General features: G+C 44.8%; 1 protein-coding gene across 1 annotated transcript in view; it reads right to left on the bottom strand.

Moving 5' to 3' along the window:
- LOC141096299 (solute carrier family 2, facilitated glucose transporter member 9-like) overlaps window positions 1-23211 on the bottom strand; it is a 144872-nt gene that overhangs the window by 85664 nt on the left and 35997 nt on the right. Inside the window, exons 2-3 of the mRNA XM_073582840.1 lie at window positions 12315-12475; window positions 4400-4524 (exon numbers count right to left, since the gene is read on the bottom strand). Of these exons, the coding sequence (XP_073438941.1) occupies window positions 4400-4524; window positions 12315-12475 (286 nt within the window). The remainder of the gene's footprint in view (window positions 1-4399; window positions 4525-12314; window positions 12476-23211) is intronic.

Genomic DNA, 23211 nt, shown 5'->3' with positions numbered 1-23211 from the left:
GGCTGCAAGCTTTTGTGGATCAATGTCAGGTTGCTGTCTAACTTCTCCAGAATCAGCTGATGGTGTTATCTGGCGAAGCAAAAGCCCTATTGGAAAACAGTCAAGTCATTTCTGAGCAAATAAAGCTTCAGATAGAAGGTAATCTTCTCTGTCTGCAATGCTTCTATGTGCTGTCTGGTTTAACTAATCCACTCTTCTTCTGTGGCTGAGAATTGAAGAGCCCATTCTAGTCTGAAGGTCTGGTGAAGTGATTTGTTGGGGACAGTCATGTCATAAGAGGTGTCTGGTCCCGGTATGTCCAGTTTGGCCACCAGTGTCGCAATGTTTTTCGCCAGGTCTGCTAGTTGGCGACTCGTGTGCAAACGTCTCCTAAAGAAGGGAATCAGAGTTGATATCTATTCATAGTCCTGACGATTGTTCCAATGACCTGTTCCCAGGAACCTACCCGCCTTGAGGATGTATCTTTTTAGTTACCAGTTTGATGATGGACACAGAGAGGGTATCTTCAGTTTTCAAGTGGTCGGATGACGAGAATGTCAAGATGGTGGCATCTTCCAAGTCTCTACTATCCACTAACCAGGAGAAAGAACATTTGTCTTTGAATCTTCCAGGGTGGTAGCTGGCCTTACCAGGCAGAGAGAGACTTTGCAAGGCAAGGTTGCTGGTACTACATCCGCTTCAGTTTGCTCAGAGGAGGATGTCTTGATGGTGAGAAGCATCCTAATCTTCTGCTCCTGCTTTCTGTGCATGTTGAATGGGCTTACCAGCGGCACGCCTAGAGCTCGCACTTTCCCCTGTTCTTAAAGGGGAAGCGTGCACTTTGAAAATGCCCTGAGCCAATAGCTGGGAGGCATCGAGTATAAAAGGCACTTACCCCTCTAATTGCCTACATAATGTGTGTGCAACTGTTTGTTGCCAGGTCCCTTGTCCTATTATCCTGAGCAGATAAAGTAGCTAGAACCTGAACCACCAGTTCTTGTGTGACCAGGGCCTGAACCCTGAAGGCACATCGACGATACCTGATCCCTGAAGCCGCATCGGCGGTAACCAAATATGAAACCTTTCCGAAGGTACTTGAACTAGCACCAATGTCTGTCCTGGTTAGTGTTCCAGAGTCTGTAGTGTCAGAGCCTGTTTTAGTATCCAAATCCAGCCCTCTCTGTGACTCTGTTTCAGTGTCTGTTCTGCCTGAGGATCCAGAAACTGTGTAGTATAAATAGAGTCCTAGTCCTGTCCTACCAGTTACTCTGATTTCAATTCCGTGTCGGCGATCCTGACGCCTCGGGTCAGCAGGTGCAGTTGCGGAGACTGCCTAAGAGTGGTACCTGGTGGCTACCTGCAGCTCATGCCTGACTCCATCATCAGGAGCTCCAGTGAAAACCAGGTAGCTGTTTAGCCATGCCCCTCCTAGATAAGCCTGGCCCAGTGGGGTCCTGGCACAGTGGGTCCACGAACCACGCATGCCACCCGTGTGCGTGACACTAGATAACTACAGTCTTTACCTTATCCTATCTTGTGTGCTAAGCCCTAAACTATGTCTTATACTACACTGTACACTACTAACATTATACATTACCTACATTACACAGGATCACATCACATGGCATATTATATACAAAAGACACAAGAAATAATACAGACGACGCGATTGGTGTCTTCAGGAGTAGGAACGCAACAGTCTAGTCCACACCCCTTACAAAACCACCAAACAAATTATAGACTGAACCAAATGTAAGTACAGAAATTCTAAATTCAGTGACCGATCATTGCTTTACTTCGTCTGCACCAACCTTTAGCAGATACAGTGGGTACGTAAAGTATTCAGACCTCTTTAAATGTTTCACTATTTCACTGCAGCCATTTGGTAAATTCAAAAAAGTTCATTTTTTTCTCATTAATGTACACTTTTCACCCCATCTTGACTGAAAAAAACAGAAATGTAGAAATGTTTGCAAATTTATTAAAAAAGAAAAACTGAAATATCAATATTCAAACCCTTTGCTCAGACACTCAGTCGCATGCTGTCCATTTCTTTGTAATCCTCCTTGAGATGATTCTACTCCTTCATTGGAGTCCAGATGTGTTAAATTAAACTGATAGGACTTGATTTGTAAAGGCACACACCTGTCTATATAAGACCTCACAGCTCACAGTGCATGTCAGACCAAATGAGTATCATTAGGTCAAAGGAACTGGCCAAGGAGCTCAGAGACAGAATTGTGGCAAGGCACAGATCTGGCCAAGGTTACAAAAGAATTTCTACAGTACTCAAGGTTCCTAACAGCACAGTGGCCTACGTAATCTTTAAATGGAAAAAGTTTGGGACCACCAGAAGTCTTCCTAGACCTGGACATCCAGCCAAACTGAGCAATCGTGGGAGAAAAGCCTTGGTGAGAGAGGTAAAGAAGAATGCCAAGATCACTGTGGCTGAGCTCCACAGATGCAGTAGGGAGATGGGAGAAAGTTCCACAAAGTCAACTATCACTGCAGCCCTCCACCAGTCAGACATTTATGGCAGAGTGGCCCATAGGAAGCCTCTGCTCAGTGCGAGACATATGAAAGCCCTCATAGAGTTTGCTAAAAAACACATGAAGGATTCCCAGACTATGAGAAATAAGATTCTCTGGTCTGATGAGGCGAAGACAGAACTTTTTGGTGATAATTCTAAGCAGTATGTGTGGAGAAAACCAGGAGTAAGGATTCCGGACTTTCCTTTGTGGCTGTTTGCCCTGATCCAAGATGGTTCTGTGTCATGCCCTGCCATGGAACTTCCTGTCTGTCCTGATTATTTAAGTCCAGATCGTGTGCTCCTCTTTGCCTGAGTATTTTGTAGCTGCTGGCTCCTGAGCTCCTGCTGTTCTGCTGGTGGACTCCCTGCTGTTGCTGCTGATTGTTAGTCGGTGTTCTGCCTCTCCTCATTCTACTGCCTACTGTCCTCTGGGCATCTCCCTGATGCTGTCTGTGCTTAACTACTGTCTGGACTTCTAGTTGGAGCTATTCGCCCCTGGAACTGCTGTGGCCTGTAACGAATCCTGACATCATTTTCTCCTCTAGGTCTGTGTTTGTGTGGGCTGCTGTGCGGGACTGGCGCGGGACTTACAGCCCAAAAGGTACACATAGTGACCTTCTCTTGTTAATTCCATTCCTGTAAAAAGCTGGACTTCCACGTTTAAATGCAGAATGCATTCCCACCTTTATGATTGCTGTATTCTACACTTTAGTGCTGTGTGCGTGCGCATTCTTAATATCGCTGGACTGCCTCATTAAATGCGGTGTGCTTACTCACATACTTTCTGCTGGACTCCTACGTTTAGTGCCTTGTACACATCTGCATTATATTACTGTTGGACTGGTTATATTAGCGGTCGCTACCTGCACTTCAGTTACTCTGGAAATTTCTATATTGAGCTGTGTTTTCGTTACAATTACAGGAAGTGCTGTGTTAGTTTTGCTTTACTTGCATCATTCCATATTGTGCTGTGTTTTTGTTACTATTACGGGAAGTGCCCTGTTAGTTTTGTTACAGTTGTTAAATATAATTATTTGCATCAACTTTGGTCTCAGTGTCAAATTATCCCATGCAGTCAGGTTCCGTAGTACCCATATAATTGTTACACCATGCACTGCTCATCACCTGCCCAATACAATCCCAACAGTGAAAAATGGTGGTGGCAGCATCATACTATGGGGGTGTTTTTCATCTGCAGAGACAGGACGGCTGGTTGCAATTGATGGAAACATGAATGTGGCCAAGTAGATGGTTATCCTGGATGAAAACCTCTTCCAGAATGCTCTGGACTTCAGACTTGGCAGAAGGTTCACATTCCAACAAGACAATGACCCTAAGCACACAGCTAAAATAACAAAGGAGTGGCTTCAGAACAACTCTGTGACCATTCTTGACTGGCCCAGTCATAGCACTGACCTACACCAAATTGGGCATCTCTGGAGAGACCTGAAAATGGCTGTCCACCAACGTTCACCATCCAACCTGACGGAACTGGATAGGATCTGCATGGAAGAATGACAGAAGATCCTTTAATCCAGGATGAAAAACATCATTCCCAAGAAGACACATAGCTGTACTAGCTTAAAAGGGTGTTTCTACTCGATACTGAGCAAAGGGTCTGAATATTTATGACCATGTGATATTTCATTTTTTCTTTTTTAATAAATTTGCAAAAAATTCTACATTTCTCATTTTTTTCAGTCAAGATGGGGTGCAGAGTGTACATTAATGAGAAAAAAAATGAACTTCTTTGAATTTACCAAATGGCTGCAATGAAACAAAGAGGGAAAAATTTAAAGGGGTCTGAATACTTTCCGTACCCACTGTATGTATATGTATATATACATATAACAGTATATTGTAAAAAATATTTGTCACTTTTTTTTTTACCTGCATTCAGTCCCATCATGAATCTCCCAACTATCAAAAGTTCGAATAATCCAATAAATTGTGCAGATCCCATGAAAAGGGCAGCAAGAATTGCTAGTGCATTATTTACAAGGAGAGCGTCTTTCCTGCAACACAGATGACCAAGCAATTTAGTATGTGCTGAACATTCATCTGAACGTTATTTGCTTTAAATACTACAGGCATAGACATGTCTCATTTATAATCATTTCATCTTTCATATAGTAATTTATTGAGGTGTTACTACTCTTTAGACTCGGTTTCCACAATGAGTATTTAGTGAATTTTTCATGTTGCAGTTTTCTGTTCCATTTCTGCACCTTTTAAGTAAATTTTTTTCATTGCATTGTTTTAGTGCGTTTATGCGTTTTTATCACGTTTCTGGCACTGTATTTTTTGTGTCTTGGTGGTGTGTCATGTTTTAAATAAAGCTTTTTTATTATGGATACTTCCTGGTACTTGACTTTGACAAAACTTTATTGATACAGTCTGTGGAGACACATCAATGTATCTTAATTAAACATACATCTATTTTTAGCAAGCCAGGAAGAATAGACTGTTATGTATAGTGGGGGAAATAAGTATTTGATCCCTTGCTGATTTTGTAAGTTTGCCCAATGACAAAGACATGAACAGTCTATAATTTTAAGGGTAGGTTAATTTTAACATTGCGAGATAGAATATCAAAAATAAAATCCAGAAAATCACATTGTATAAATTATATAAAGTTATTTGCATTTTGCTGTGAGAAATAAATATTTGATCCCTCTGGCAAACTAGACTTAATGCTTGGTGGCAAAACCCTTGTTGGGTCAGATGTTTTTTGTAGTTGATGATGAGGTTTGCGCACGTCAGGAGGATATTATAGACTGTTCATGTCTTTGTCAGTGGGCAAACTTACAATATCAGCAACGGATCAAATAATTATTTACTTCACTGTATATATATATACAACATTTGTTCAGGATGGGGGGGCTTGGTCCAAATCTTGCAGCTGGGCCAATCAGACTCTAGTTATGCCACTGCCTGTATTTTAATCCAGTTTGTATTGTAAAATCTAAGGACAGATCAACTTGCTCCTGTCTGATACCTGCTCCTTTACCCCAATTCCTCTGCCACCCTCCGCTACTCTTCCCTCGTTCGAGTTGCACTCCGTCCGCATCTATTCCCCTCCAACCTCCAACTGACTGTCATCTACCGCCCCCCAGAACTAGCCATCTCCACCTTTCTCGACCACTTCACCACCTGGCTACTCCATTTCCTTTCTGCTGACATCCCCACCATCATCATGGACGACTTCAACATCCCCATTGACACTTCCACCCCGGCTGCCTCTAAACTTCTATCGCTCACGGCTTCCCTCGGCCTCACTCAATGGTCCTCTGTGGCCACTCACAAAGATGGTCACACGCTGGACCTTATCTTCACCCATCTCTGTTCCCTCACTAATCCCAATAACTCACCCCTCCCCCTGTCTGACTACAACCTACTGACATTCTCTTCCCTCTCCTCTCCTACTGCATAACCCTGACTCCATAAACTCACTCACCCTCGCAGGAATCTCAAACACCTCAATCTACAATCACTCTCTGAGTCCCTTCTCCCTCTTACAGACATAGCTTCCCTTCATGACACAGATGCTGCTGCCACTTTTTATAACACCACAATAACAGCAACACTTGATTCGGTTGCCCCCCTCACGCAGAGCAAAACTCGAACAATCAACAATCAAAAGGCAGCCCTGGCTGCCTGACCAAAGAACTGAGACGGGTTTCCAGGACCGCTGAGCGGAGATGGAAGAGAGCCCATTCTACTGAGCACTTCAGCGCATACAAGCAGTCCCTTGCCAGCTTTAAGTCCATGCTCTCTGCCGCAAAACAAACTTACTTCGCATCTCTCATATCCTCCCTGTCTCACAACCCTAAACAGCTCTTAAACACTTTCAATTCTCTACTCCGTCCCACAGCACCTCCTCCCCCTCCTCTCATTTCTGCTGAAGACTTTGCCTCCTTCTTTAAGCAGAAGATTGACACGATCAGACAAAACTTTGGCCCGCAGTCCCCGATGCCCCTCTTAGCCGCTCAGCCCTGTTCTGCAAAAGCCAGCTTCTCCACCATGACAGAAGATCAGCTCTCCACCCTTCTGTCAAGATCACACCTCACCACTTGTGCCCTCGACCCACTCCCTTCTAACCTCATCCCTAACTTGGCCAGTCTTCATTCCATCTCTAAAACACCTCTTCAACCTTTCACTTACAAATGGTGTCTTTCCCTCATCCTTCAAACATGCCTCAATCACACCCATCCTCAAAAAGCCCTCCCTTGACCCATCCTCTGTGTCTAACTATCGCCCGATATCTCTCCTCCCTTGCACCTCAAAACTACTGGAACAGCATGTATATCTTGAACTGTCCTCCCACCTCTCCTCCTGCTCCCTCTTTGACCGGTTACAATCTGGCTTCCGACCGCATCACTCAACTGAAACTGCCCTAACTAAAGTCAATAAGGTCTTACTAACCGCCAAGAGCAAGCAACACTACTCTGTCCTCCTTCTCCTGGACCTGTCCTCTGCCTTCGACACCATAGACGATTCCCTCCTACTACAGACTCTCTCATCTCTTGGCATCACAGACTTGGCCCTATCCTGGATCTCATCATACCTAACAGACCGAACATTTAGTGTCTCCCTCTCACACACCACCTCCTCACCTTGCCCGCTGTCTGTCGGTGTTCCTCAAGGCTCTGTCCTAGGACCCCTACTATTCTCCATCTACACCTTCGGCTTGGGATAGCTCATTGAATCCCACGGTTTGCAGTATCACCTCTATGCCAATGACACACAGATCTACCTATCTGGACCCAACCTCGCCTCCTTACTGACTGAAATCCCACAATGTCTGTCAGAATTCATCATCTTTCCTGTTATGAATGGGTCATCGAGGAGGAAAAAACCTAAACAAGCTAAGCTCCAGTAAAACCAGAGAGGTTGGTAACTATGCAGATTGCAGATCCCTGATCCTAACCACACAACTAGCAGCAGCCGTGGAGCGTGCCTACGATGAACCTAGACGCCTCGTCATGGCCGGAGGACTAAATAAGCCTAAAGCAAGAAAAGGGGAAAACTAACTGCCCCAGAGCAGACCCCAAAGGAATAGACAGCCCTCACACATGTATTGACGGTGAAACAAGATGAAAACACAAACACAGGCAGGAAAATTGGCTGAGCAAGCGATGGGGCCCAAGCTAAGTAGAAAGAATAGGAAAGGAAAGACACTGTCTGCAATCTGCCCAAAACCCTACAAAAATAATGTCCAACACTTCTGATAACAAAATTAACCCTGAAGTCACTAGACTTCTCCCACTATATCAGCACTCTGAAAATATTCTAAGACAGTGCAAAAAGAGGCCAATCTAATAAGGGACAAAAAGCAAATTGGCAAACACAGATAAATAAGAGTGGAAATTCAGCACAGCCCCCGCCGGGGCTGGCTGAACACACAAAAAACTGAATAGACCAACAAAATCAAGTGTGAACATTAGCAGAAAAACTTAGCTTGAGCTGACTGGAACAGAGCTGAGAACCAAGACCTGACAAGCCAGAAGGAATCACCAGCACCAGAGTAGGGCGTCAGCTGTCTTAAATCCAGTCTGAGATTCCTGAGGTCCAATCGTCATCCTCATTATCAGGTGGCAGATCTCTACTGATTAAATCAGCCGCACTACCTCCTGTTACCACCAGAGGGAACCTGGAAGGAGAACTCACAACTGGTAGACCAGAAAATGAACTCACAACAGTACCCCCCCTTGAGGAGGGGTCACCGAACCCTCATCCACGCTACCAGGCCGATCAGGATGGGCCCGGTGAAAAGCACGAACCATTCTATTGGCATGAATATCAGAGGCAGAGACCCAAGAATTATCCTCCTGGCCATAACCCTTCCATTTGACCAAATACTGGAGTCTAAGTCTAACCAAACGAGAATCCAATATTTTCTCTACCTCATATTCCACATTGCCTTCAACCAACACAGGGTCAGGAGGTGCTGCCATAGGAACCACTGGCTCAACAAACCTCTTCAACAGAGATTTGTGAAATACGTTATGGATCTTGAACGTAACTGGAAGAGCCAATCGAAAAGAAACAGGATTAAGAATCTCCAATATCTTATAAGGTCCAATAAATCTTGGCTTCAATTTTGGAGATGCAACCTTCATAGGAATATTCTTAGACGACAACCAAACCATATCACTTACTTTAAACCGGGGACCAATGGTCCTATGCTGGTTGGAAAATCGCTGGGTCTTTTCCTGAGAGAGTGACAACTTATCCACCACTTGGTCCCATATCTGCTGCATTCTCTCAACCACAGTGTCCACACCTGGGCAGGACGAAGATTCCACTTGCCCTGAAGAGAATCGAGGATGAAACCCAAAATTACATAAAAAGGGTGACATCAAAGTGGCAGAACTAGCTCTATTGTTCAGCGCGAATTCGGCCAAGGGCAAAAATGAGACCCAATCATCCTGATCAGCAGATATAAAACATCTTAAATAAGACTCCAAGGTCTGGTTTGTTCTCTCAGTCTGTCCATTAGTCTGGGGATGAAACGCGGAGGAGAAGGATAACTTAATTCCCAGACTGGAACAAAAGGCTTTCCAGAATCTGGAAACAAACTGGACTCCTCTGTCGGACACAATGTTCTCAGGAATCCCATGTAACCAAACCACCTGTTGTAAAAACAAGGGCACCAACTCAGCGGAAGATGGCAACTTTGGGAGTGGTACAAGATGGACCATCTTCGAAAATCTATCACAAATCACCCAGATAACAGTCATTCTCTGAGAGACAGGAAGATCAGAAATAAAATCCATTGAGATATGGGTCCATGGCCTCTTGGGCACTGGCAGGGGCATCAGCAACCCACTAGAACAAGAACAGGGTTTAGACCAAGAACAAGTCCCACAGGACTGTACAAAATTCCTGACATCACGAGATAAGGCAGGCCACCATAAAGACCGACTCACCAAATCTCTGGTACCAAAAATACCTGGATGACCAGCCAATGTGGAGCAATGAATTTCAGACATCACTCTCTTTCTCCACTGGTCAGAAACATACAATTTTCCCATAGGGCAATGCTCAGGTTTATCCTCATGAAATTCCTCCAGGGCTCGTCTCAAATCGGGCAAAATGGCAGAAAGAACTACCCCCTCACCTTGGATGGTAGTAGGCTCGGTCACATTAAGAGAATCGGCAGAGAAACTCCTAGAAAGGGCGTCTGCCTTAACATTCTTAGTGCCCGGAAGAAAAGAGACCACAAAATTAAAACGCGTGAAAAACAAGGCCCATCTAGCCTGTCTAGGATTCAAGCGTTTGGCCGACTCCAGATAAATCAAATTCTTGTGATCGGTGAGGACCACAACTTGATGTCTAGCTCCCTCCAACCAATGTCTCCACTCCTCAAATGCCCATTTCATGGCCAACAATTCCCTATTCCCCACGTCATAGTTGCGTTCAGATGGGGAGAACTTTCGAGAAAAGAAGGCACAGGGATTCATCTTAGAAGTCACAGGGTCTTTTAGGGACAAAACAGCTCCTGCACCAATCTCAGAAGCATCTACCTCCACCTGAAATGGAAGTGAGACATCAGGTTGCTGTAAAACCGGAGCTGAATTAAATCTCGCTTAAGCTCCAGAAATGCTGAGACAGCTTCAGGAGACCAGTTCAGCACATCAGCGCCCTTCTTGGTCAGATCAGTCAGTGGTTTGACAATACCAGAAAAATTACCTATAAATTTACGATAGAAATTAGCAAAACCCAAAAACTTCTGGAGGGCCTTCAAAGAAGTAGGCTGAACCCAATCATAAATGTCCTGTACCTTGGCCGGGTCCATTTCAATAGTCGATGGAGACAAGATAAATCCCAAAAATGAAATCCTCTGTACACCAAAGAGGCATTTCGATCCCTTAACAAACAGTGAATTCTCCCTCAAAATCCGGAACACAGTCCGGACGGTATGGCTGGTGATTCTGTTATGAATGGGTCACCGAGGAGGAAAAAACCTAAACAAGCTAAGCCCCAGAAAAACCAGAGAGGTTGGTAACTATGCAGATTGCAGATCTCTGATCCTAACCACACAACTAACAGCAGCCGTGGAGCGCACCTACGATGAACCTAGATACCTCGTCATGGCCGGAGGACTAAATAAGCCTAAAGCAAGAAAAGGGGAAAACTAACTGCCCCAGAGCAGACCCCAAAGGAATATACAGCCCCAACACATGTATTGATGGTGAAACAAGATGAAAACACAAACACAGGCAGGAAAATAGGCTGAGCAAATGATGGGGCCCAAACTATCTAGAAGGGATAGGAAAGGAAAGACACTGTCTGCAATCTGCCCAAAACCCTACAAAAATAATGTCCAACACTTCTGATAACAAAATTAACCCTGAAGTCACTAGACTTCTCCCACTATATCAGCACTCTGAAATATTCTGAGACAGAGCAAAAAGAGGCCAATCTAATAAGGGACAAAAAGAAAATTGGCAAATACAGTTAAATAAGAGTGGAAATTCAGCACAGCCCCCGCCGGGGCTGGCTGAACACACAAAAAACTGAATAGACCAACAAAACCAAGTGTGAACATTAGCAGAAAAACTTAGCTTGAGCTGACTGGAACAGAGTTGAGAACCAAGACCTGACAAGCCAGAAGGAATCACCAGCACCAGAGTAGGGCGTTGGCTGTTTTAATCCAGTCTGAGATTCCTGAGGTCCAATCGTCACCCTCATTATCAGGTGGCAGATCTCTACTGATTAAATCAGCCTCACTACCTCCTGTTACCACCAGAGGGAGCCTGGAAGGAGATCTCACAACTGGTAGACCAGAAAATGAACTCACAACACTTTCCCCCATCTCACTCTACCCCTCCAACAGACCTATCCATCAATGTCAATGGCTGCTCTCTTTCCCCAGTCCCGCACGCTTGGTGCCTTGGGGTGATCCTTGACTCTGCGCTCTCTTTCAAACCACATATCCAAGCCCTCGCCTCCTCCTGCCACCTCAAACTCAAAAATATTTCCCGGATCTGCTCATTCCTCAACCACGAAGCCACAAAAACACTAGTGCATGCTCTTATCATCTCCCGCCTTGACTACTGCAACCTCCTACTCTCTGGCCTCCCCTCTAGCACTCTGGCACCGCTCCAGTCCATCCTACACTCTGCTGCCTGACTAATCCACCTGTCTCCTCGCTATTCCCCAGCCTACCCCCTATGCCAGGCAATTCACTACCTCCTATTGCCCTGAGGCTCTAATTCAAAACCCTAACCATGACATACAAAGCCATCCACAACCTGTCTCCTCCATACATCTGTGATATGGTCTCTAGGTACCTACCCGCACGCAACCTTCGATCATCTCAAGATCTCCTTCTCTACTCCCCCCTTATCTCTTCTTCCCACAACCACATACAAGACTTCTCTCGTGCTTCCCCCATACTCTGGAACTCTCTGCCGCGACACATCAGACTCTCACCATCAACGGAAACCTTCATGAAGAACCTGAAGACCCACCTGTTCTGACAAGCCTACAGCCTGCAATGATCCTCGGTCTACTGAACCACCGCACGACCTGCTCTACCCTCTCCTACTGTATCCTCACCCATCCCTGTAGACTGTGAGCCCTCGCGGGCAGGGTTCCCTCTCCTTATGTACTCTTGTGTCCCTTGTCTTACACATGTTTATTATACTTGTCTATATTTCCCCTTTTCACATGTAAAGTGCCAGGGAATAAATGGCGCTATATGAATGCATAATAATAAATCATAATAATAATAATAATAATAATAATAATAATAATAAATGTAGATTCATAAAATGAGTTAGTACGCTTTTCTTACCTGCCAAGCATTACCGCTGCAAGTCCACCAACAAATGTTCCAAGTAGACCTCCAATTGTAAATGCTGACACAATTACCGACCAGATGAGGGTTAGAAGATCTTCATCTAATTGTGAGTTGTAGCGGGAATACCAGGTCTCATTAATGAACTTATGTACATGCTGTAAGGAAGTCAAAGTTTAGAAAAGCAGCTGCAACAAAAATCATCCTGCCTTTCCTATTCAACAGGACTCTCCAGTGTTTCAAAGAAAACATAGTTTGAAGAGATGGCGAGTATGGACAGCTTTTCCTCCTGCACTAATTGATTGATAGGTCTGTCCTGAGTGCAGGGTCAGACTGGGGTGTCTGGGGCCCACAGGGGGAATGGACCCTAGGGGCCCACCCTACAGATATATGCAAATATCTGTAAGCTGTTACACTACACTACATACGGGAAGAAATACCACCACACCATGACCAGACCATATAGTGACCGAATAATATCACATATTACCACATATAGCGACCAAGAAATACCACATTCAAGGAGAAATGCCACCACACCATAACTAGACTACATATTCCACCACACGTTTACCGAATAATCCACATACAGAGAATACCACTACACCATGACCAGACCAAATAGTGACTGAATAATACCATATACAAGAAACAAATATGCTACACCATGAACAGACCACATAGTGACCAAATAATACGACATACAGGAGATATATACCACCACACCATGGCCAGACCACAAATTACCACCACATACTACAATACTGATCATGAATAAAAACCACAATACTAACAACACTGTTATTCCAACAGTGACATGATGCACAAGAGCTCTGTATAAAATGTCAATGTACATGTAATACAGTGAACACTAGTGACATTATACATAGGAACTCTGTACACAGTGTATAGTGTGCGTATACATGTAATACACTGACTCACCAAGACGTCTGTAATTGAAGTCCTTCATCTTCGCTTTTCTTCTTCATCCAGCACAGACCGCTATCACTTCTTCCAGCCAGGACTCATCTCTGCAAAAAATAACACACAGTCATCAATAGGTGATCACTTCCAGAGTATATTTCCCACTTTTTCCCTGACTTCCACACTACATCAGATGAAGAAAAAAAGTGACACAGTGCCGCCATGCACAGTAACAAGACCCCCCTTTTTGTTCCCTCCATGGAAAACAGTTTTCTAAAAAGTAAATTATTTTACAGTAGAAATAATGTCCGTAATTGGACCCTAAAGAAATTATGCTTCCTACTTGTCACCATAAACTAATATAGCATGTTCCTCATTCTGGTACCACAAACAGTAATTAAGACCCTCTTCCTGGCTTCCTTTATTTAATAATCTCACCCAGCCTGGCATCCTTTATTTTATAATATGCCCCAGCCTGGCTCCCTATGTCCCTTGTCTAGTCTGGCCCCCAGATTTCAATCCTTCCCCCCAGCTATCCATACTGGCCCCCATATGTCCCTTGTCCTGCCCCTCTCTCCAAATATCTCTTCAGGACCGCCATACAGTGGGGAAAAAAAGTATTTAGTCAGACATCAATTGTGCAAGTTCTCGCACTTAAAAACATGAGAGAGACCTGTAATTGACATCATAGGTAGACCACAACTATGAGAGTAAAAATGAGAAAACAAATCCAGAAAATCGTGATGGCTTAGCTTGGGGCACTGCGTGAGGAACACAAAAGCAGCAAATAAAGAGACAATACCACCTATTTGTCTAAACAATAAAATAATAATTATAATTATACAAATATTTGCGCTAAAAAAGTGTGTCCTAAAATCCAAAGAAAAACGGCTTTTACACAGCGCGTCTGTCGCTGTGCTGCGGCGCGATTTTGTTAACAATTGTCACCGGCCAGGGCATCGTCCTTTACCTGTCATCACATTAGCGACATTTTATCATTAACCCTTGATACCAATTTTGGAGGTTCCCTCACTTGGACTACAACACGACATTTTTTCAGCACAAGGACCTTTGGCTTTCAGTGGGAGCAGCCACTCTGTGTACTCAGCCTTGGATTGGGATTACAGAGCACCGTTTGAACATGGCTCTATTCAGATGTTGAAAGGTACTCGTCTGGTTAACATAACTGTGCTTTATCTTAAAATCACCCCGAGCCCATTCCTCTAGGCATATTAGTGCTTTATCTTTATTATTTTTCATGGGTATTGCATGTTACACCTTAAGGTGTTTTTTCTTTGGATTTTAGGACACACTTTTTTAGCGCAAATATTTATATAATTATAAATCCAGAAAATCACCTTGTCTGATTTGGCAAGATTTATTTTGCAAATTTTGGTGGAAAATAAGTATTTGGTCATTAACAAAAGTTCATCTCAATATTTTGTTATATATCCTTTGTTGGCAATGACAGAGGTCAAACGTTTTCTGTAAGTCTTCACAAGGTTGGCACACACTGTTGGTGGTATGTTGGCCCATTACTCCATGTAGATCTCCTTTAGAGCATTGATGTTTTGGACTTGTCGCTGGGCAACACGGACTTTCAAATCCTTCCAAAGGTTTTCTATGGGGTTGAGATCTGGAGACTGACTAGGCCACTCCAGGACCTTCATATGCTTCTTACGAAGTCACGCCTTCATTGCCCTGGCAGTGTGCTTGGGATCATTATCATGCTGAAAGACCCATCCACATTTAATTTTCAATGGCCTTGCTGATGGAAGGAGGTTTGCACTCAAAATTTCATGATACATGGCCTGCTATGATTGGGTCACCGAGGAGGAGAGCAAGACCAAGCAAGCCACAGAAAACCAGAGAGGTTGGTAACTAAGCGGATTGCAGACCCCTGATCCTATCCACACAACTAGCAGTAGCCGTGGAGCGTACCTACGATGATCTTAGATGCCTCGGCACAGCTGGAGAGCTAAATAAGCCTAAAGCAAGAAAGGGGAAATCTAAACTGCCCCAGAGCAGACCTCAAAGGAATAGATAGCCCCAAACATATATTGTCGGTGAGACAAGATGAAAACACAAACGCAGGTAGGAAAATAGACTGAGCAAACGATGGGGCCCACACTGACTAGACAGGACAGGAAAGGAAAGACACTGTCTGCAATCACGCAAAAAATCCTGCAAAAAAGTCCAACACGTCTGATAGAAAAATACTGAAGTCGCTCGACTTCGCCCCCTATATCAGCACTCTGGTATATTCTGAAAGCAGAGCAAAAAGAGGCCAATCTAATAAGGGACAAAAACTGGCACAAGCATAACATATGGATGGTGATTCAGCACAGCCCCAGCCGGAGCTAGCTGACCCACACAAAACTGAAATAGACAAAACCAGATCAAATGTGAACAATAGCAAAAGAACACTTAGCTGAGCATGCAGGGACTGAGCTGGAAACTAAGACCTCGGAGGCAGGAAAAAATCACCAGCAGGGATAAAGGGAGTCGGCTGTCTTAAATCCAGTCTGAAACCCCAGATCTCCAATCGTCCTCCTCATTATCAGGTGGCAAGCCTCTGTTAATCAGATCAGCTCCATTACCTCCAGTAACCACCAGAGGGAGCCCAGAAAGAGAACTCGCAACCCCTCTGTCAATATGACCAGCTCCACCACCTTCAGTAGTAACCAGAGGTAGACCAGAAAGCGAATTAACAACAATGGCCCCATGCATTCTTTCATGTACATGAATCAGTTGTCCTGGTCCCTTTGCAGAGAAGCAGCTCCAAAGCATGATGTTGCCACCCCTATGCTTCACAGTAGGTATGGTGTTCTTTGGATGCAACTCAGCATTCTGTCTCCTCCAAACACGACGAGTTTTGTTTCTACCAAACAGTTCTACTTTGGTTTCATCAGACCATATGGCATTCTCCCAATACTCTTCTGGATAATCCAAATGCTCTCTAGCAAACTTCAGATGGGCCCGGACATGTACTGACTTAAGCAGGGGGACACATCTGGCACTGCAGGATCTGAGTCCCTGGCTGTGTAGTGTGTTACTGATGGTAGCCTTTGTTACGGTGGTCCCAGCTTAATGCAGGTTATTCATTTGGTCCCCCGTGTGGTTATGGGATTTTTGCTCACTGTTCTTGTGATCATTTTGACCCTACGGGGTGAGATCTTGTGTGGTGCCCCAGATCGAGGGAGATTATCAGTGGTCTTGTACGTTTTCCATTTTCTTATTATTGCTCCCACAGTTGATTTCATCATGCCAAGCTGCTTGCCTATTGCAGATTTAGTCTTCCCAGCCTGGTGCAGGGCTAAAATTTTGTTTCTGGTGTCCTTCGACTGTTCATTGGTCTTCACCATAGTGGAGTTTTGAGTGTGACTGTTTGAGGTTGTGTAGAAGAGCAGAAGGCTAGCACTTGACTCTTGTGGATGTGATGGTGCTAGTGAACGGAGCCAATGGTCCCATAAATAGTAGAATATACAATCACTGCACTCATAGAGGTTGAAGAGGTTTGCTTCAAGTGAATTGTTTATTACAGTAGATAGGTGAACTGATAGGCAAGAATTCTATCTATTCTTGCCTGTCAGTTCACCTATCACCTGTAATAAATGATTCACTTGAAGCAAACCTCTTCAACCTCTATATGTGCAGTGATTGTATATTCTACTGTTTGAGGTTGTGTACAGGTGTCTTTTAAACTGATGACAAATTCAAACAGGTGTCATTACTACAGGTAATGAGTGGGGGACAGAGGAGTCTCTTAAAGAAGAAGTTACGGTCTGTGAGAGCCAGAAATCTTGCTTGTTTTTAGGTGACCAAATACTTATTTTCCACCATAGTTTTCAAAATAAATCTTGCCAAATCAGACAAGGTGATTTTCTGAATTTGTTTTTTCATTTTGACTCTCATAGTTGTGGTCTACCTATGATGTCAATTACAGGCATCTTTCATCTTTCTAAGTGTCAGAACTTGCACAATTGGTGACTGACTAAAAACTTTTATCCCCCACTGTATATGCATATGTATCCTTCCTGGCCCTCCATATATATCCATCCTGGCCCCCATATGTATCCATCTTGGTCCTTTGTCTTGCCCCTCATATATCCATCTTGGCACCCTGGGCCCCATATGTATCCATCATGGCCCCTCATATGTATCCATTTTGGCCCCCATATGTATCCATTCTGCCCCCCCAATATGTATCCATCCTAGCCCACCATTTGTATCCATCTTGTCCCCTCATATGTATCTATCCTGGTCCTTTGTCCTGCCCCCATATATCCATCCTGACCCCCATTTATCCATCCTGGCCACTAGTCCTGGCTTCATGCACACAGAGAAAGAGAGAAAAAAATATTCCTCTTACCTTCCTGCACTCCCAGCGCCGGATGGCATCCTCCTCTGCAGGTTCGGCATGCACATAGTAAAATGGCCGCTGACCTAGCAGAGGCAGTGGTGAATGTGTGTGCCTGCTGCATGCGGCGCTTGACTCTGACGTCATACACCCGTGATGACGGGTGCACACTTGACAGTATCAATCGGGACGTGCGACACTGTGGTTCAGGTAATGAACACTCCGTGCACGCCCCTGCACATATGCTGCCTGAGCTTTTAAAGGGCCCGTGCCCCTAAAAACCGCAGACTTTTTTTTGTCTTAAGCTGGGGTCAGACGCAACTTATAAAAATATGGACCGTATTGTACAGTCATTATACTCAGAAATGGTCCCTGAATAGTGATCCGTATGCCATTGGTTATCAAGGTGTGGCCGCTTATTTTGCACATGTAAGCATCCTTATGTATTCCGTATGGCATCCATATGCCGAGATTTTCTCGCAGGCTTGCAAAATGGACATATGATGGAGCCCAATAACATGCATGGAGGATGAGGTGTGATGTTGTGGGGGTACTTTGCTGTTGGGGATTTATTCAAAATTGAAGGCATACTGAACCAGCATGGCTACCACAGCATCTTGCAGCGGCATGCTATTCCATCCAGTTTGCGCTTAGTTGGACCATCATTTATTTTTCAATAATAAAATCTTTATTTTTATATAGCGCTAACATATTCCGCAGCGCTTTACAGTTTGCACATATCATCACTGTCCCCCATGGGGCTCACAATCTAAATTCCCTATCAGTATGTCTTTGGAATGTGGGAGGAAACCACATTCCAAAGATGGGATGGGGAGAACATGGGGAGAACATACAAACTCCTTGCAGATGTTGTCCTTGGTGGGATTCGAACCCAGGACTCCAGCACTGCAAGACTGCAGTTCTAACCACTGAGCCACCATGCTGCCCAAACAGGACAATGACCCCAAACACACCTCCAGGCTGTGTAAGGGCTATTTGACCAAGAAGGAGAGTGATGGGGTGCTACGCCAGATGACCTGGCCTCCACAGTCACCAGACCTGAACCCAATCAAGATGGTTTGGGGTGAGCTGGACCGCAGAGTGAAGGCAAAAGGGCCAGCAAGTGCTAAGCATCTATGGGAACTCCTTCAAGACTGTTGGAAGACCATTTCCGGTGACTACCTCTTGAAGCTCATCAAGAGAATGCCAAGAGTGTGCAAAGCAGTAATCAAAGCAAAAGGTGGCTACTTTGAAGAACCTAGACTATAAGACATATTTTCAGTTGTTTCACACTTTTTTGTTAATTATATAATTCCACATGTGTTAATTCATAGTTTTGATGCCTTCAGAGTGAATCTACAATTTTCATAGTCATGAAAATAAAGAAAGCTCTTTGAATGAGAATGTGTGTCCAAACTTTTGGTCCGTACTGTGTATATATATATATATATATACAGTGGGGCAAAAAAGTATTTAGTCAGTCAGCAATAGTGCAAGTTCCACCACTTAAAAAGATAAGAGGCGTCTGTAATTTACATCATAGGTATACCTCAACTATGGGAGACAAACTGAGAAAAAAAAATCCAGAAAATCACATTGTCTGTTTTTTTTTCATTTTATTTGCATATTATGGTGGAAAATAAGTATTTGGTCAGAAACAAAATTTCATCTCAATACTTTGTGATATATCCTTTGTTGGCAATGACAGAGGTCAAACGTTTTCTGTAAGTCTTCACAAGGTTGCCACACACTGTTGTTGGTATGTTGGCCCATTCCTCCATGCAGATCTCCTCTAGAGCAGTGATGTTTTTGGCTTTTCGCTTGGCAACACGGACTTTCAACTCCCTCCAAAGGTTTTCTATAGGGTTGAGATCTGGAGACTGGCTAGGCCACTCCAGGACCTTGAAATGCTTCTTACGAAGCCACTCCTTCGTTGCCCTGGCGGTGTGCTTTGGATCATTGTCATGTTGAAAGACCCAGCCACGTTTCATATTCAATGCCCTTGCTGATGGAAGGAGGTTTGCACTCAAAATCTCACGATACATGGCCCCATTCATTCTTTCATGTACCCGGATCAGTCGTCCTGGCCCCTTTGCAGAGAAACAGCCCCAAAGCATGATGTTTCCACCACCATGCTTTAAAGTAGGTATGGTGTTTGATGGATGCAACTCAGTATTCTTTTTCCTCCAAACACGACAAGTTGTGTTTCTACCAAACAGTTCCAGTTTGGTTTCATCAGACCATAGGACATTCTCCCAAAACTCCTCTGGATCATCCAAATGCTCTCTAGCAAACTTCAGACGGGCCCGGACATGTACAGGCTTAAGCAGTGGGACACGTCTGGCACTGCAGGATCTGAGTCCATGGTGGCGTAGTGTGTTACTTATGGTAGGCCTTGTTACATTGGTCCCAGCTCTCTGCAGTTCATTCACTAGGTCCCCCCGCGTGGTTCTGGGATTTTTGCTCACTGTTCTTGTGATCATTCTGACCCCACGGGGTGGGATTTTGCGTGGAGCACCAGATCGAGGGAGATTATCAGTGGTCTTGTATGTCTTCCATTTTCTAATTATTGCTCCCACAGTTGATTTCTTCACTCCAAGCTGGTTGGCTATTGCAGATTCAGTCTTCCCAGCCTGGTGCAGGGCTACAATTTTGTTTCTGGTGTCCTTTGACAGCTCTTTGGTCTTCACCATAGTGGAGTTTGGAGTCAGACTGTTTGAGGGTGTGCACAGGTGTCTTTTTATACTGATAACAAGTTTAAACAGGTGCCATTACTACAGGTAATGAGTGGAGGAAAGAGGAGACTCTTAAAGAAGAAGTTACAGGTCTGTGAGAGCCAGAAATCTTGATTGCTTGTTTCTGACCAAATACTTATTTTCCACCATAATATGCAAATAAAATGAAAAAACACAGACAATGTGATTTTCTGGATTTTTTTTTCTCAGTTTGTCTCCCATAGTTGAGGTCTACCTATGATGTAAATTACAGACGCCTCTCATCTTTTTAAGTGGTGGAACTTGCACTATTGCTGACTGACTAAATACTTTTTTGCCCCACTGCATATATATATATATATATATACACTCACTGGCCACTTTATTAGGTACACCATGCTAGTAACGGGTTGGACCCCCTTTTGCCTTCAGAACTGCCTCAATTCTTCGTGGCAGAGATTCAACAAGGTGCTGGAAGCATTCCTCAGAGATTTTGGACCATATTGACATGATGGCATCACACAGTTGGCGCAGATTTGTCGGCTGCACATCCCTGATGCGAATCTCCCGTTCCACCACATCCCAAAGATGCTCTATTGGATTGAGATCTGGTGACTGAGGAGGCCATTTGAGTACAGTGAACTCATTGTCATGTTCAAGAAACCAATCTGAGATGATTCGAGCTTTATGACATGGCGCATTATCCTGCTGAAAGTAGCCATCAGATGCCTGTTCTTAGCTGAGAGGAGTGGTACCCAGTGTACCACTCAAAGTCCTTCAGTGTTTTGAGGAATGCACACGGCTGGTAAGCGCAGACGACGCCATCCTAAGCATGAGCATCCCACTTATGCGTCTGCTCATGCAAACTTTGACGCACCTTAAGGTGCAGGTGTCTGCAGCCAATGTTGACGAGGAGGAAGAGGAAGAGGGAATCCTTGATGACATTCAGCCATTGTCTGCTCAGGGACCTATCCTGGACGAGGTGGAGGAAGAAGAGGAGGAGGAGGATGATGATGGGGATGATTACTTAGGGGAGGAGGATGCATCTCGTTGGGCAAGTGAAAATGTTGACGTGGCAAGGTCTGGTACAGGGTTTGTGTGTGACTGGAGGGATGTGGATTTGCCAGAAAGTGCTCCTCCAACCAGCACTCGCAGTGCATCATTGACACCGGGAACATTGGCCCACATGTCACATTATGCCTTGCAGATCCTAAAAAGGGACCCCCGCATTGCCAAAATGATGAACGATGACGACTACTGGTTGGCCACCATCCTGGATCCATGCTATAAAGGCAAATTACAAAACCTCATGCCACACGAGATCCTTGACCTAATATTGGCTAATAAACAAGCAACTCTGGTAAACCGGTTGGTTGAGGCATTCCCAGCACACAGCAGCGGTGATGGTTCTCACACGAGCCGTACGGGCCGGGGGCAGCTTGGCAGAGGTGTTTGTGGTGCACACAGCAGAAGTGGCATTGGAGACAGGGGTTTCATGACAATGTTGTGGACTGATTTTTCAAGTACAGCTCACACAACTGGTAATACTGCATCGATGGAAAGTGACAGGAGACAGCAGTTGTCAACTATGGTTACAAACTACTTTTCCTCCCATATCGATGTTCTCCCGCACAGGTCATTCCCCTTTGACTATTGGGCCGCTAAACTGGACACCTGGCCTGAATTGGCACAATATGCCTTACAGGAGTTCGCTTGCCCAGCTGCAAGTGTGCTATCGGAAAGAGTCTTCAGTACAGCTGGATCAATCCTGACAGAAAAAAGGACCCGTCTGTCAACCCAAAATGTGGATGATCTAACCTTCATTAAAAGGAACCATGCATGGGTTTTCAAGGATTTTGTCCCACCTTCCCCTGATGACACATAGGGTGACAGAAAAATGGCTTGCTTTGGTCCTCCTCTTCCTGGGACTTGAACAATTTCGCCTTTTGCATCAGCTGAATGTCCAACATCAACATATGCCACTTTCTAAAACTCCCTAACTGTGCTGCCTCCCCCCCCATGGCCGGGGTCACCACCTAGTGCACGAAACCGTGCGAAAGCCCTTGCCCTGGACAGGTGGGTAGGCTGACTCTTGGGCGCGGGCACTGGCACAGGGTCCCTCATAGTGCAATCAAGTGTCTCTGACGGTGGTGGTGCACACCCGCCGTCAGACACACCGCCGTACTATGAGGGGCCCAGTGCCAGTACCGACGCCCACGAGTGGGCCCCCCTTGCTTGGGCAGGGCCCCAGCATTTGCAGTCTCTACCTCTCCCTTCTCCTCCGCTGTGTAGTTTGGGCCGTCAAATCCATACTGTGCCTGACACCGTTTGAGCCTGCCTCGTGATCTATAGACATATGTTTTGAATGTGTATACTATGCTATCCATACATGTTATCCGGGGACACGGTACCCTTTCTCACCTTTGTGCAATCATGTGTAATCCATACTGGGCCTGACACCGTCTGAGCCTGCCTCCTGATCTATAGACATATATTTTGAATGTGTATACTATGCTATCCATACATGTTATCCGGGGATATGGTACCCTTTCTCACCTTTGTGCAATCACGTGTAATCCATACTGGGCCTGAGAACGGCTGGCGAGCTGTTTAGCAAGCTACAGCACCTGTGGTTTGCACACGTAAGTTTTTCATTTTTTCAGGAATGACGGTTAGGCCTAATTCCGGAACTGCGGTTGACCTGCACTTACTGGGAAATCATCGTTCGCGGGTAATAATTGTAATCACAGATCCCCATCACTAACGTTGTTCAGCGGGTTATCTGCACCTGTAAGCGACAAACGCTGGCCTTTTCAGTGTAGCGCACATGCAGCCACGGACATGTAAGGGCATGACACACCAGTTATTGCCCAATCTCACGTGCCAGAGCCTCGCG

This window comes from Dendrobates tinctorius, unplaced genomic scaffold (assembly GCF_039654945.1).
Source record: "Dendrobates tinctorius isolate UK_male_01 unplaced genomic scaffold, ASM3965494v1 ptg000073l, whole genome shotgun sequence".
Taxonomy (NCBI): Eukaryota; Metazoa; Chordata; class Amphibia; order Anura; family Dendrobatidae; genus Dendrobates; species Dendrobates tinctorius.
The sequence above is the reverse complement of the archived record's forward strand: the minus strand, read 5'-3'. Positions and strand labels throughout refer to the sequence as shown.